At 33.3% G+C, this 13,942-nt stretch overlaps 1 protein-coding gene across 6 annotated transcripts in view; it reads right to left on the bottom strand.

Moving 5' to 3' along the window:
* GULP1 (GULP PTB domain containing engulfment adaptor 1) overlaps window positions 1-13,942 on the bottom strand; it is a 272,148-nt gene that overhangs the window by 99,872 nt on the left and 158,334 nt on the right. For all 6 annotated transcript variants that reach the window (XM_032637493.1, XM_032637496.1, XM_032637492.1 and 3 more), the window contains exons 3-4: window positions 6,890-6,964; window positions 1,321-1,382 (exon numbers count right to left, since the gene is read on the bottom strand). In XM_032637493.1, coding sequence (XP_032493384.1) covers window positions 1,321-1,382; window positions 6,890-6,917 — 90 coding nt within the window. In that variant the 5' untranslated portion in view covers window positions 6,918-6,964. The remainder of the gene's footprint in view (window positions 1-1,320; window positions 1,383-6,889; window positions 6,965-13,942) is intronic.

Genomic DNA, 13,942 nt, shown 5'->3' on the forward strand with positions numbered 1-13,942 from the left:
AAACTCTTAGAGGAAAACATAGGAAGAACACTTTATGACATAAATCACAGCAAGGTCCTTTTTGACCCACCTCCCAGAGAAACGGAAATAAAAACAAAAAGAAATAAATGGGACCTAATGACACTTAAAAGCTTTTGCACAGCAAAGGAAACCATAAACAAGACCAAAAGAAAGCCCTCAGAATGGGAGAAAATATTTGCAAATGAAGCAACTGACAAAGGATTAATCTCCAAAATATACAAGCAGCTCATGCAGCTCAATATCAAAAAAACAAATGACCCAATCCAAAAATGGGCAAAAGACCTAAATAGACATTTCTCCAAAGAAGATATACAGATTGCCAACAAACACATGAAAGAATGCTCAACGTCACTAATCATTAGAGAAATGCAAATCAAAACTATGAGGTATCACCTCACACCTCACACGCCTCCATCAAAAACGCTACAAACAATAAATGCTGGAGAGGGTGTGGAGAAAAGAGAACCCTCTTGCACTGTTGGTGGGATTGTACATTGATACAGCCACCATGGAGAACAGTATGGAGGTTCCTTGAGAAACTAAAAATAAAACTACCATATGACCCAGCAATCCCACTAATGGGTATATACCCGAGAAAACCATAATTCAAAAAGGGTCATGTACCACAGTGTTTATTGCAGCAGTATTTACAACAGCCAGAACATGGAACCAACCTAATTGTCCATCAGCAGATGAATGGATAAAGAAGATGTGGCACTTTTATACAATGGAATATTACTCAACCATAAAATGAAATGCAATTGAGTTATTTATAGTGAGATGGATGGACTTAGAGTCTGTCATACAGAATGAAGTAAGTCATAAAGAGAAAAACACCATATGCTAACACATATACATGGAATCTGAAAAAAAAAAAAAGGTTCTCATGAACCTAGGGACAGGACAGGAATAAAGATGCAGACACACAGAATCGACTTGTGGACATGGGGAAGGGGATGGGTAAGATGGGACGAATTGAGAGAGTCGGATTGACATATATACACTACCAAATGTAAAATAGATAGCTAGTGGGAAGCAGCTGTAATGCAGAGGGAGATCAGCTGGGTGCTTTGTGACCACCTAGAGGGGTGGGATAGGGAGGGTGGGAGGGAGATGCAAGAGGGAGGGGATATGGGGATATATGTATACATATAGCTGGTTCACTTTGTTATACAGCAGAAACTAACACAACATTCTAAAGCAATTATACTCCAATAAAGATGTTAAATAAAAAAATAACATAATAGCAATAATACTATAGCAAAATAAAATTCAGTAATATCATATGAACTATATTACCTTTGCATTATAGGGAATGTAATGTTTTGATAAAGCCTCTGGCGTATGCATCCATGTTTTGTCTGCAATGAAGAATACACAGTGTTAAATTAAATCACAGGTTCTAAGGGTGTCATATTCATGCATTTGAAAGGAGTCTGATATGGATGGGAGCACTTCGAATTTGGAGATAGTTTTGCTAAAATGAGAAATAATAACTAGTCAGATATATGAACAATGTAACCACAAAGTAATTATAGGATTCTTTCCTTAATATAAAAGTCTTTTCCTTTTAAAAGCTTTCTAATAATAAAACAATTTTGAGTTTTTAAACAATATTAAAAGAACATCAGTTGGGCTATGAGTAATTATATCAATTATGTGAATAATTATGTGTTATTTTTCTTATTTCATGTGATACTCTCATGAATAACAGGTTATTTTTCTTAATTCCCTTTTCAATAAATAGTAATCTGCTCTTTTCTCATGACTGTTACTACTCCTTAGTATCAAGAATTAACTATTTAGTAACAGGAAATTCTAACATTAAACTAACAACTGCATTTATATAAAGCTGAAATGAATCAATCTACTAAATTCATTTAAAAATTAATATAATATTAGGATAATTTTTTAGCCTCAATTTAGAGAAACATTGATTGAGGGTCCACTATCAGGAGTTTTGGATATAAATAATCTTAAATGCAGTAATTTGAAATTATTACACTATTTAAATTAGTGTAATAGAATAACAGAAATAAAAGTAACTAAAAGATTGTAAAGCAATTATACTCCAGTGAAGATGTTGAAAAAAAAATAGAAGATATCGAAAGTAATTTGTATTGTATATTATTGACAGAAATAGAAAATAAAATTTTCATTCAATTTTTGAATTTGATTTATATATTCCACATATCTTCCAAAAATATTTTGTGGAACATATAAGCAGGAAAAAAGCAAAACATGCTAATGTTTACACAAATCTAATTTGCTGATTTTTTACAAACTGCATTTGTCTGTAGTAAAACTTCTCAATCTTCAAATATGTTATGTCTTAAGTGGAATTTTGTGAATATTTTACTCCTAATGAGAATTTTAAAATTTAGAATCACTATTATAAATAGAATAAAATCAGACATATATTTTACCATGAAAAATATTAAATAAGTACGCACTAAAAGAAAATATCAGATTACTAACAAAGCATTTTCAACATTCAATTCAGAACATTTAAAAATGATGTTAACAGAAACTAGTTCGGTTTAATTAATATGTTCTTAAACTGGAGGAATGTGAAGACATAGAGAAAACGGCATATATTCCTGGAATTTTAATTATTTTAAACCATTCAAAGGATAATGCAGTATATATTAAATATGTTTATGGGGTTCAATGCAATATTCACAAGGATTTCTAAGACAAAACATGAGGGATCAATAAAATCCTGTGCCCCTGATGAATTTTAGGGCTATTTCTGATTACTGAAGTGGATATGTGACAGCCGTACTTGGGTGAAATATTTTGAGAAGCAATACATCCTAGGCTTCAAAAAGCGGTATTGACATACTGACAGTGACAATAAAGTATAACTCTTATTTCTTGTATGGATTTTCATTTTAACTATAGTTTTCTCTTTATGATTGCTACTGGATAGTGATATGGTTAATTCAAGAATAATTTGTACTTAGATGTGGAATAGTCTTGCTCTTGTATATTAAAATAAATTTATCACAATACTGTATGCCAAGATAATAAAAACACCAAAGATCTGCCTTCAGAAAACCTAGAAAGATATCTAGTTCCTTTTTTTTTACCCCTTAACTCAATCCTTCTCATGTCTCCTTTTCCAAGACACAGAGCATAGCTCAGGAGGATGCAAAGTCTAACTAAGGTTTGAATCCGATGATTCATTCCAATCCTGAAGCAGAGGGATAACTGCTTTCTCCCCTAAAACACTATTATTTGAAAACTCATGACACTACCTTTGTTATAGTCTCGTATTGCAGTAACCTAGAAAGAGGTTAGGTATATCTAGCTGTTACTGGTGAAAGACTAAAATAATCACAATACTAAATTACCAGCGGATAAGCTGCAGTTACTACAATTACAAAAAATCTACATCCACACACCAAGTGCTGACGATTTAATGGTTGTTCATTACATACCTCTAGTATGGGTAATACACTTATTAAACCTGAAAGATTTCCAAAATGAGTCCTTAATGTCATTCTAATTTATACTTTGGCAAAAGAAAAAACTGACAGGACAAAACTATATGTTAACTCATATAGATGTGGCTGACCTTGAAGAAAGGGTACAGATGATGGTCTTTGGTCACTATATGGACCCACAAAAGATGCTGGATACATAGAATTGGTGACGAAACAGGAACACAGACACTCTAGAATGTGTTCCCTTTCTTGATATTAAACTATAATCACTGACTTAATAGTGAACATTCACATAAAAGGAAAGGCCAACATTTCAAAAATATTTGACAGCTGTCAAACCACTCTGACTACTGGGTCAATAAATCTAGGTACTCAAATGTATTTAGATTAAGAGTTCATCTAGAAAGATGCAGTAAACTTCATTATTCTTGTATCACCAGAGCTTAAAATAGTGAAAAAACCTACTTTGAACATATTAATTTAAAACTAAATATTGATGGATGAATGGATGTATTTGAATAAAATTTTCATGAAAAGGAAAATATTTAAAAACTATTGAAATTTAACTGCTTTGCACTATGATTATTTCTACTCATCGCTATATCAACTGATAAGTTAAAGAACATAAAGTGTAATTAGTTGAATAATCACGTTTATGCTTTTTTAACTAAACGATTAATTTTTGACATTATAAATAGAATATAAGATTTTAAAAGTTCAAAAAGAAAGCTAACATAGGGAAAGAAAGAAGCTATAAAACATTAATTAAAATTTAATCTATGAATCTGGGGTTAGATAATTTTTTTTTTTTTTTTTTTTTTGGGGTTAGATAATTTTTACAGAGCTTTTCAAAATAGTCCAAAATGATGCAATTCTAGTACATTCAATTTTTTTCAGACCCTATGAGCAACTCTAATAACCATTAAAGCATTTGCAAAGAAAATCAGTGAAGTGCCTGGACAATTCAATCAAAGAATACCAAATTACTAATTGGGAGATTTAATAAAAAGAGAAAAAAAACCCAATTATGTTTAGGTTTAAGATAATCTCTTTTCCTTGGGTTTCTGATTCAGTAAGGTTGCATATAATAACCAAGTAAATTGGATATCTATGAAATAAGAGATAAGTTTTTAAAGATAAAAGACTATCTTGTTTTGTTTAGAGTACAGTACAGTGTATGTTGATGCTAGTTATTGGAAAGATGACTTGAATTATATATTCTCTAGGGCTACAATTACAGTTCCTGATGGTCAAGTATATGAATTCTCTGATAAAATTCCAGTTTTACGTCTCAAATTAAAATTCAACAAATAGTGCTACTGGTTGAAACTAGGAGCACAGGCTCCAAGAAGTTTTCTTTTTACAACTGTAATAAATGAGAGAGTGTGATGTGACTGGTGAACTTAAGGTAGAACTTCCCGGCATCAGGTTCTAAATGAACTGGAGTGAAATACTGATCAAAAATTTTCTGATATGTAATCACTAGACTTGAAAAATAAGAGAAGTCAAAAGAAATTTAAAGAGAATGCAGCAAAGCAGGAAATAACAAGTTTCTGCTTCTTGATTCTCTAGATCACTCTGATTTTCCTCATGGTTGTACTCCCACTGTCTTCAAGTGAGACAAATATACAATCGCCAGTTACTCATCTTACTATCCAACACTTGGGATTTCTCAGTGAAAAACCACTCCAAATCCCTTTCAAATAAAGAGTAAATTAGAAATGTGAAGTTTCAATTTTAAAACCATGGGAAAGGGAATTCTAAGCAAATAAAAAGAAGCGAAGATATTGAATTGTCTTTAAAAAACAAGATAGTGTGTTTAAGTGATGAGTTGTGATGCAAGGTTTTTATTGTCTTAGTAAAAATACTTCTATATATCAGAGAAATATTTCTAGATTTTTTACTAGTAAAGGGAAAAAAAAGAAGCATGATTTTATTTTTGGTATATGTTTTAAATCAGAAGCAAGCTACAAACCACAATAAATGTCATTTTGTCTTCCTCTTATTCTGAAAAATAAGTAAAATAATAAATTCATAGTTTCCCATGGTTGAAAAGTGCCTGAAAGTTCTTCACATTACCTAAATCCCTATTGAATACATTAATCCTCTGTACCACATCCAAATGTTTGAACACCTCTCATTTCAGTAAAAAATAAAGGTAATACTTTGAATAATTCCGTTATACTTTGGCACAACTTTGTTGGAATTTTTTTCCTGCATTTAATCAATGACCTTATAATTTACACCCATTTGTCCTTTATTAAAGTTAGTTCCATGAACAAATGACAGCATTCAAACATTCATAGGTCTTCAAAAATTGCAAGACCACACCAAGGGTTCTCAGCCATGCTTCCTGTTGCATGGTTGAAAGTCCTGAAGTCATCTCAGCCTTTCTCAACCAGGCATGTTACAGTGCGCCAATTCATCCTTAAAAGCAAGAACACACTGTGACTAAGGGCATGGAGTAGAACAATTAATCTATTTCCTGGTTCAAGACTGTTCATTATTCAGCCATTAGAAAATGAACTGGAACCTTTGATAACCACACTGATGACTTTATTCTTCAACCAGGTTTTACCCACACAGCAATTAAAGTGCATCTTCCAAATAATAACAATATATAAATAAGTATAGAAGTGTTAGAGGTTCTGGACCCATGTTTGGCAATTTACAATATCTTATTAAGTTTACAGTGTGGAATATGACCTAACTAGTCATTCCCCCCCATATGCCTGTAATCCTACCACATCAGTTATCTCTTCCTACTTTCAATCACCTAAGAACTTGAGTGGCATCATTTAAGTATTCTCTCCCAGGTCATTGACAGCATGTTGAACAGGAGAGAGCCCTGTGCCCATCACTAGAGAACTCCTTCTAGAATGGCAAGGATACATTATTTTAACTTTACTGAACTATATAAAACTATCAAATTTTTCTATCTTTCCTATGAGTTTATCAAGAAATATTTTGCCAAATGCCATGTTTTCCTGCCCCTTAAAAACATTTCTGTACTGATAATTACGACATATTTATACTTATTTTAAATTCCTACTTTAAAATTAATAACAAATTCATTTGGCCTCTTGCTATCAATTCACCTATCATGAATCCTTATTCATTATTCAATTAAAAAGTGAAGTGCATGCACACACACACACACACACACACACACACACACACACACACACGAGTGAATTTAAAACACTATAGCCCATGTAAGCTCAGGGAATTTAGTACTATGGCTATGAAAAGTGAAGTTAGGACTAACTTCCTAAGTCAGATCACTTTATTTTTTGCAACTCTAACTTCATTCTAGAGTCACATGGTTTGATAATCAGAAAAAGTGATTTCTTAACATCTCTGCTTGATTTGAACAGTAATATTGAAATGACTGCCAGGTCTTTAGTGGACACACTTACCTTTCTTCCTGCTAAAAGCACGGTTCATGATGAGGATCAACCAAATAGATGTTCAGTTCAATCACACTTTATATCCTATAAAATTAAGAAAATAGTAAAGCATAAATAAAGGAATGTTGATCAACCTCTTTTATGTAAATTATTTTAATCACAAAGTCTTTTTAAACTTTCTAGATGTTTAAAAACAATATTTCAAAATATCCTGAAGGACAATGGGTAAGAATAAACGTAATACTCAATATTATGAGTGGCACAGCAGATAAGAACAATATATCAAATGAAATTCCTCCAAAGTTCCTTAACTTTTGTCTTTTATCCTATTATACATCTTTCACTAATTATAGTTACCTTCAAATTAAGAATAAAGAAGGTTAACTTTTCCCTGAGCTTGTTGGCAAGAAGTGTGGTAATGTTTTGGGTTATCATTAACAGCAGTGGTGGATAAACAGAAGTCTTCTGATATAAATGGGGGTCATGCCCCCCACCCCCAATCAGGCTATGCTTGGCAGCCCTGTGTCCCATGATGCTCCAGACAGCTGCTGCCTATCTGTTGAAACCAAGGCAATGGCTACCTCCCATTCCCCACCCCTGAAGCCAAGGAGGGAGCCTTGATGATCTCCGAGTCCCATTCAGGATCATTCATTCCTAGTCTTGAAGAATAGTGCACATTCACAGCCAAATAGCTGTTGGTCCTGTCCTGTGGGATCTAAGAAATCCAAAAGCTGTTCTTCATTTCATCCCATCTCCATCTTCTTCAGTTGAAACTGGCAATGTTTTGCTAGAGTAGCTGATTAGGTCTGCAATTCACATAGATACTAATCTCATCAAAGGGCTATTTGGCCATAACTTTGGTGTTCTCTGCTATATGGATTGGCTGAGAATTTTCCAAATCTTTTAAGTACTGATTACTTTTTGCTTAACAAATTCATTTCCTTCTCACATTTTACTGTAATCAATTAGAAGGAACCAAGCCCCTCCTTCAACATTTTGCTTAGAAATCCCCTCAGCTAAATATCCAATTTTATAGATTGCAAGTTTTACCCTCCACAAAACACTAGAACACAAATACAATTTGGCCAAGTTTTTTGCCACTTTATTACAACGATCACATTTTCACCATTGTTCAAAATACATGTTCCACTTTTCCGAGACCTTAACAGAATGGCCTTTACCATTCAGATTTCTACCAACATTCTGTTCATGATTATCTATGTATTCTCTAAGAAGATGGAAACTTCCTCTCCAGCTCTCCTCTCACCAGAATCGTCTTTAGTAATCCCTTCAAAATACTCTTGGTTTCTTCTAGCATGCACTTCAAAACTCTTCTAGCTTCCCCCCATTACCCAATTCCAAACCTGTTTCTACATTTTTAGGTGTTCGTTACAGCAGCACCCTACTTCTCAGTAACAATTTTTATTTTGGTCTGCTCAGACTGCCATAACAAGATCCCATCAACTGGGTGGCTTAAACAACAGAAATTTATTCCTCACAGTTCTAGAGGCTGGAAGTTTGAGAGTCATACTTTAGGGTGCCAGCATGGTAGGGTTCTAATGAGGACCTTCTTCCTGGCTTGTAAACAGCCACCTTCTGGCTGTCTCCTCACATGACAGAAAGAGAGAGGGCACTTTTTTCTCTTCTTGTTCTCATGAGGACACTAATCCCATCACTGGGGCCCCACCTTTGTGACCTCATCTAAACCTAATTAGCTCCTAAAGGCTCTATCGCCAAATACTAGCACTCTGGGGGAGAGGGCTTCAACATATGGATTTGCAGGGGACACAAACATTCAGTCCGTACACTCTCCATAAATCTACATAGCAATTGAAGCACAGCAGAGAAATTAATCTTTATCATAAAGTTGTTATTGCAGTGAAATTACTGCTATCTCTGTCCTTGCACTTCTACTCCCAAGAAAAATTAAAATAGTTAATTGAATTATAAAATATTAGTAGGTACTGTTTAGTAGACTTAGATAATGACACAATAATATCAATCTGTTATTCACCCCATACTTTACTCATCTTCTCATGATATATGCTATTAATACAAGATAGGTAGAGAATACATTTTAAGAATTAGAATGCCAAGATAATTATTCCATGTATATATATATATATTTTTTTACAATATAACATGGTTTATTTTCTATGGTATGAAAGATATTATTATTTTATATATATATATATATGTAACAATTAAAATGAATTAAATTAAAATTTATTCATTCACTCAGAAATAATTTATTGATCTCCAGTTCCAGGCACTCTGCAAGATGCAAAGAAATACAATAAGGACAAAATATATTCTGTATTCTCCCAATAGTTACTCTTCACCTAGAACATAACAGACATGATTATTAATTGATCATATCCTCAAGGAATAAGTGAAGATCAAAAACTAGCAGAAAAGGAGTATAATGTATCCAAATGTAAGATTCAATTTCTCTGGAAGAATAAAGAGACCAATACCATGATGTCTATTAATCAGCAGATCAAATTCAGTATGCCTTTTCACTACCCAAATCTCATCACTTTTAGGTAGACATTTTCAACAATAGCAGACCATAAAATATAAAGGCATTTAATACTATATAATTTTAAAATCCATGAAATTAAATAATACTGTGCTTTTTAAATTAAGAACAATATAATATAAACTCTTTGGGGACATATAGACAGAAAGTAATAAACCTTAGAATAATTGTATAAAGTTCAGTAGGCCAAATAAGAAGAGTATAAAATAACAGTACAATTCTATGACTCTAAAACACCAGAAGGATTGTTGCCTGCTCACAAAACATATAGATATAAATGTCAATGAATATCAGATAAGCCATTCTTGTAATGTAACTAAAAAACAGTAATTTCACTTTCCAAACACCATTCTTTAGCCTATTTATTTGATCCTATGGCACTCTACACTTCTTTGTAAAACAGATCTTACTTCCCCTCTCTATGCCCATGTATATAGTACAGTGCATGGCACTAAGTCGGCATTCAATATACTTACACCTATTTAATGTATAACAATACATGTTTTGGGCTTCCCTGGTGGTGCAGTGATTAAGAATCCGCCTGCCAATGCAGGGGACAAGGGTTCAAGCTCTGGTCCGGGAAGTTCTCACATGCCGGGGAGCAATGAAGCCCGTGCGCCACAACTACCGAGCCTGCGCTCTAGAGCCCGCGAGCCACAACTACGGACGCCTGCGTGCCTAGAGCCCGTGCTCCACAACAAGAGAAGCCAGTGCAATGAGAAGCCCACGCACCACAATGAAGAGTAACCCCCGCTCTCCGCAACTAGAGAAAGCACGAACGCAGAAAGGAAGACCCAACGCAGCCAAAAATAAATTAAATAAATAAATAAATTTAAAAACAACAAAAATACATTTTTAATGCACTCTACAGTTGACATAATAAGATATATGTCATTATCAACTTAACACATTAATAAGTTAAGAAATATAAGTTCTATATAAACCGATTTTACTTCCATTTACAATATAATATAAATCTTTCTGTTTGGATAAACTTTTCGTAAAGATTGTTTTGGTGACTATATACACATGGATGCATCATTGCCCTATCATTAAACAACTATTATTTCTAAATTTTAGCTAAATATATACAAAGGGAATAATTTACATAAAAATTAGCTTTTAAAAAAAAAAAAAAAAATTAGCTTTTATTCATTTTTCCCATAAAATAGCATCCCAGAGTAAAAATCACTAGGTATAAAGTATTACTATTTAGGTTTTCTTTTTTTTTTTTTAACTAAACATAAACATGGCCATCAGTTATATGACAACACTCATTCAACTTCACATTCCCCGGGATTGACTATTGAATATTGTGTGTCTCTGTGTGTATTTGCATGTGCTATACTTTTTATAATCCTGTTTTTAAAATATAAAACTCTTTAAGATTAACAGTGCTATATGGTATGAAAACATACACTGATTTCCCAATGAAAAAGAACCACTATCATTCAATAAATAATCCAAACCTTCCTCAGAAATTTATGTTGACACCTTTCCATATATTAAATTTAGCTATGTAGATTTATTTAGACACTTTTGCTTCTGGTCAAGACAGAGGCTATATTTCTCTTACCATCTGAAACACCTAAAAAATGAAACAAGAGGTATGAAACAATGACTGTTAAGACATTAGACATCAGGCAACAAAGTACAGTGATCCATGAGAGATGAAAAACAAATAAGGTAAGCCCTATGACTTCCCTGGCTTAATGCATGGAGAAGGTTTCCAGACTATGGTCCAGGGAGGTGGAACTCAGTTGAACCCCAGAAATCTCCCTGAGTTTTGGAGATATTGCTGAGAATGTGGTGAAATGAAGATGCCTATTTTGCAGTCAAGAGCACTAGAGAGGAAAGAACTCTACCGAAAGCACTAAAGATACCTGCAAAACATCCTTCTTACAATTGAACTGAGTAATGATAATGACCCAAGACTGAGGAAAGAGCCACCCACAAAATTTAGAGAGAACAGTGCCTGTAGCTCACACAAGAACCAACAGCAAGGAAGGAAAATTTTGAATTCACAGAACTTCAGTTTGATTACTAAGAAGAGTCTCACCTTATCAGTGGGGAAAAATTAAGGCTAGAATAAATGCTGCTTTGGCCTCACCTGACAAATCTTTAAAAACAAGACCCAAAAGAATCAAACTATTTCCAAGTAACGTCTCTATATCCCAAACTATGCTCAAAAGGATTTTAAGGTTAATTAGCACCCAACATGGTAAAATTCACAATACTTGGTATGCAATAAAATGTGTGTGTGTGTGGGGTGTATGGCCATATATATATATATATATATATATATATATATATATCACATGCAAAGAAGCAGAAAAATACAATCCACAATGGGAAGAAAAATTAATCAAGACTGATCTACAAATGACCTGGATGATGGTAGTGGTAGGTAAGGACATTTAGATATGTTCCATATGCTCAAGAAGCTAGGAGATAGATTAAACAGATACAAAAAAACACCCAAATAGAACTTCTAGAAATGAAAACCAAAATGTATAAAGTAAAAAATATACTATATGAGATTAACGGCAGGTAAGACATTGCAGAAGAAAAGAGTAGTGAAATTGAAGACACAGACATAGAAATTATAATGCAACACAGGAAAGTCTAGCTGGCAGGCAGGAAGGAAGAAACAGAGGGAGGGAGGGAGGGAGAAAGGAAGAGAAGGAGGAAAGGAGGAAGGAAGGAAGGAAGGAGGGAGGGAGGGAGGGAGAGACAGAGGATCACTGAATTATGGAAAAGCCTCAAGTGGTTGAATAGTCCCTGAAGGAGAGGAGGGAGAAAAATATTTGAAGAAATAAAGGCTGAGAATTTTTCAAATGATGAAAAATATAAACCCAGAGATTCAACAAGCTTAAACCCCAAATATGAGAAACAAAAAGAAAACAACACCATTACACATCATAATCAGTGCTCAAATTTAAGAACAAAGAGAAAATCTTAAAAGCAGCCAGAGAAAAAGACAACTACGGAGGAACAAAGATTAGGGTGCCAGCAGTTTTCACATCTGAAACCCTGCAAACTAGAAGACAGAGGAGCAACATCTTTAAAGTATGCAAAAGATCAAAGCTTGATCAAGAAGAAACAGATAATCTAATTATATACGGGGAAAGATAAGAGTGATTTTTTTTTTCCTAATGCCCATTTTGAATTTCTTTATAAAAAACTATATACAGTTTTGCTTTTATCTTTCTTAAGGATCCAGAGGCAAGTAAGTCTGGCTATATTCAAAATACAAATGGAATATTTAAACGTGATCAAGGAAAAAACTCATACTTCATAAATTATTCATAATGTATTGAAATATTACCACTCCAAGTTTAAAGCCAATTGGGAGTTTTAAATCTCCAAATAAAAATTTTTAAATACATTATAAATATTAATAGCAGATGCCATTAGATGAATTCTTTTAATCCCATATTTTAAGTAAAAATCAGTAATCCCATTGACAAAACACCATGAGGTCACTTGGTATTCATTTACTCCATAAATTTAAACTTTTTAGGCCTAATTTTAAAACAAGTTTGAAGCCAACAATCATTTTTCTAAAATAAATCCAGCATATCCAAGTTTGAAAACTATTTACCAAAGGAAATCCACAGATATTTATAATTTAGTTTAGAAGAAGTTTAGGGTGACTTTTTAATGAATGGCAGTTTCCTGCTTTGCAACCTGCTGCCCAAGCTCTTGTTTTAAAAAACTGTCGCACTGTTATGACTAAAGAAACTCTATATGGTATGAATATTAAAAGCTGTAAAGCAGCTGGCTCTGAATTTCATTTTTATCCTTATAAGTACATTTAATATCAAATTTTCCTTGAATTCTTTCAAGGTTAAAAGAAAAAAAAAACCTCAGTATTGATTAAAACATGGTTCACATTAATATGTCATACATCACCTTAAAATCCTGTTCACTAAGAGATCAGAGATGATGTTAAAATAATGAAGACTAATCATTAGGTTTAGTTCTTTGCAGGATGGTAAATTAGGTGAAGTTAAAAAAAAAAGTTCTTTCTCGTGTGAATGCAAATAAGATGCATTTTCTTACTCAAAACTTTTGTGTGCTTTTTGAATATATAATCCAGGAAGGTAATCCTGACATGATATCAGACAATTTTAGATCCTGCATTAACTCCTCCACATTGCTAAATACTCTAAAGGAGTTGCTAACAATTGCAACTTCATTGCTTGCCATGGTAAAGGAAACTTCCAAAATCCTCCTGGGAGAACTCAGCTCATTTTTGACACTCTTAAGGATCTAATTAGTATCTATTGTAAAGGTTCTCTGCTTAAAACTCCCAATTGTAAGACAGCTTATAATATTCTTCTTCATTGTATTGTAGGACTGTAATTTGCAAAGGGCTCTTTGCTTTTGTAGATCATTACTGAGTGCAGCCAAGAAAACTAACCAGTGCACAAACTGAGACATTTCACAGAAGGAGAAGTCACATGATACGTGTTTAAGAGGCTACACATTTATAATTTACTAAGAAATAGCAGCAT

This window comes from Phocoena sinus, chromosome 7 (assembly GCF_008692025.1).
Source record: "Phocoena sinus isolate mPhoSin1 chromosome 7, mPhoSin1.pri, whole genome shotgun sequence".
Taxonomy (NCBI): domain Eukaryota; kingdom Metazoa; phylum Chordata; class Mammalia; order Artiodactyla; family Phocoenidae; genus Phocoena; species Phocoena sinus.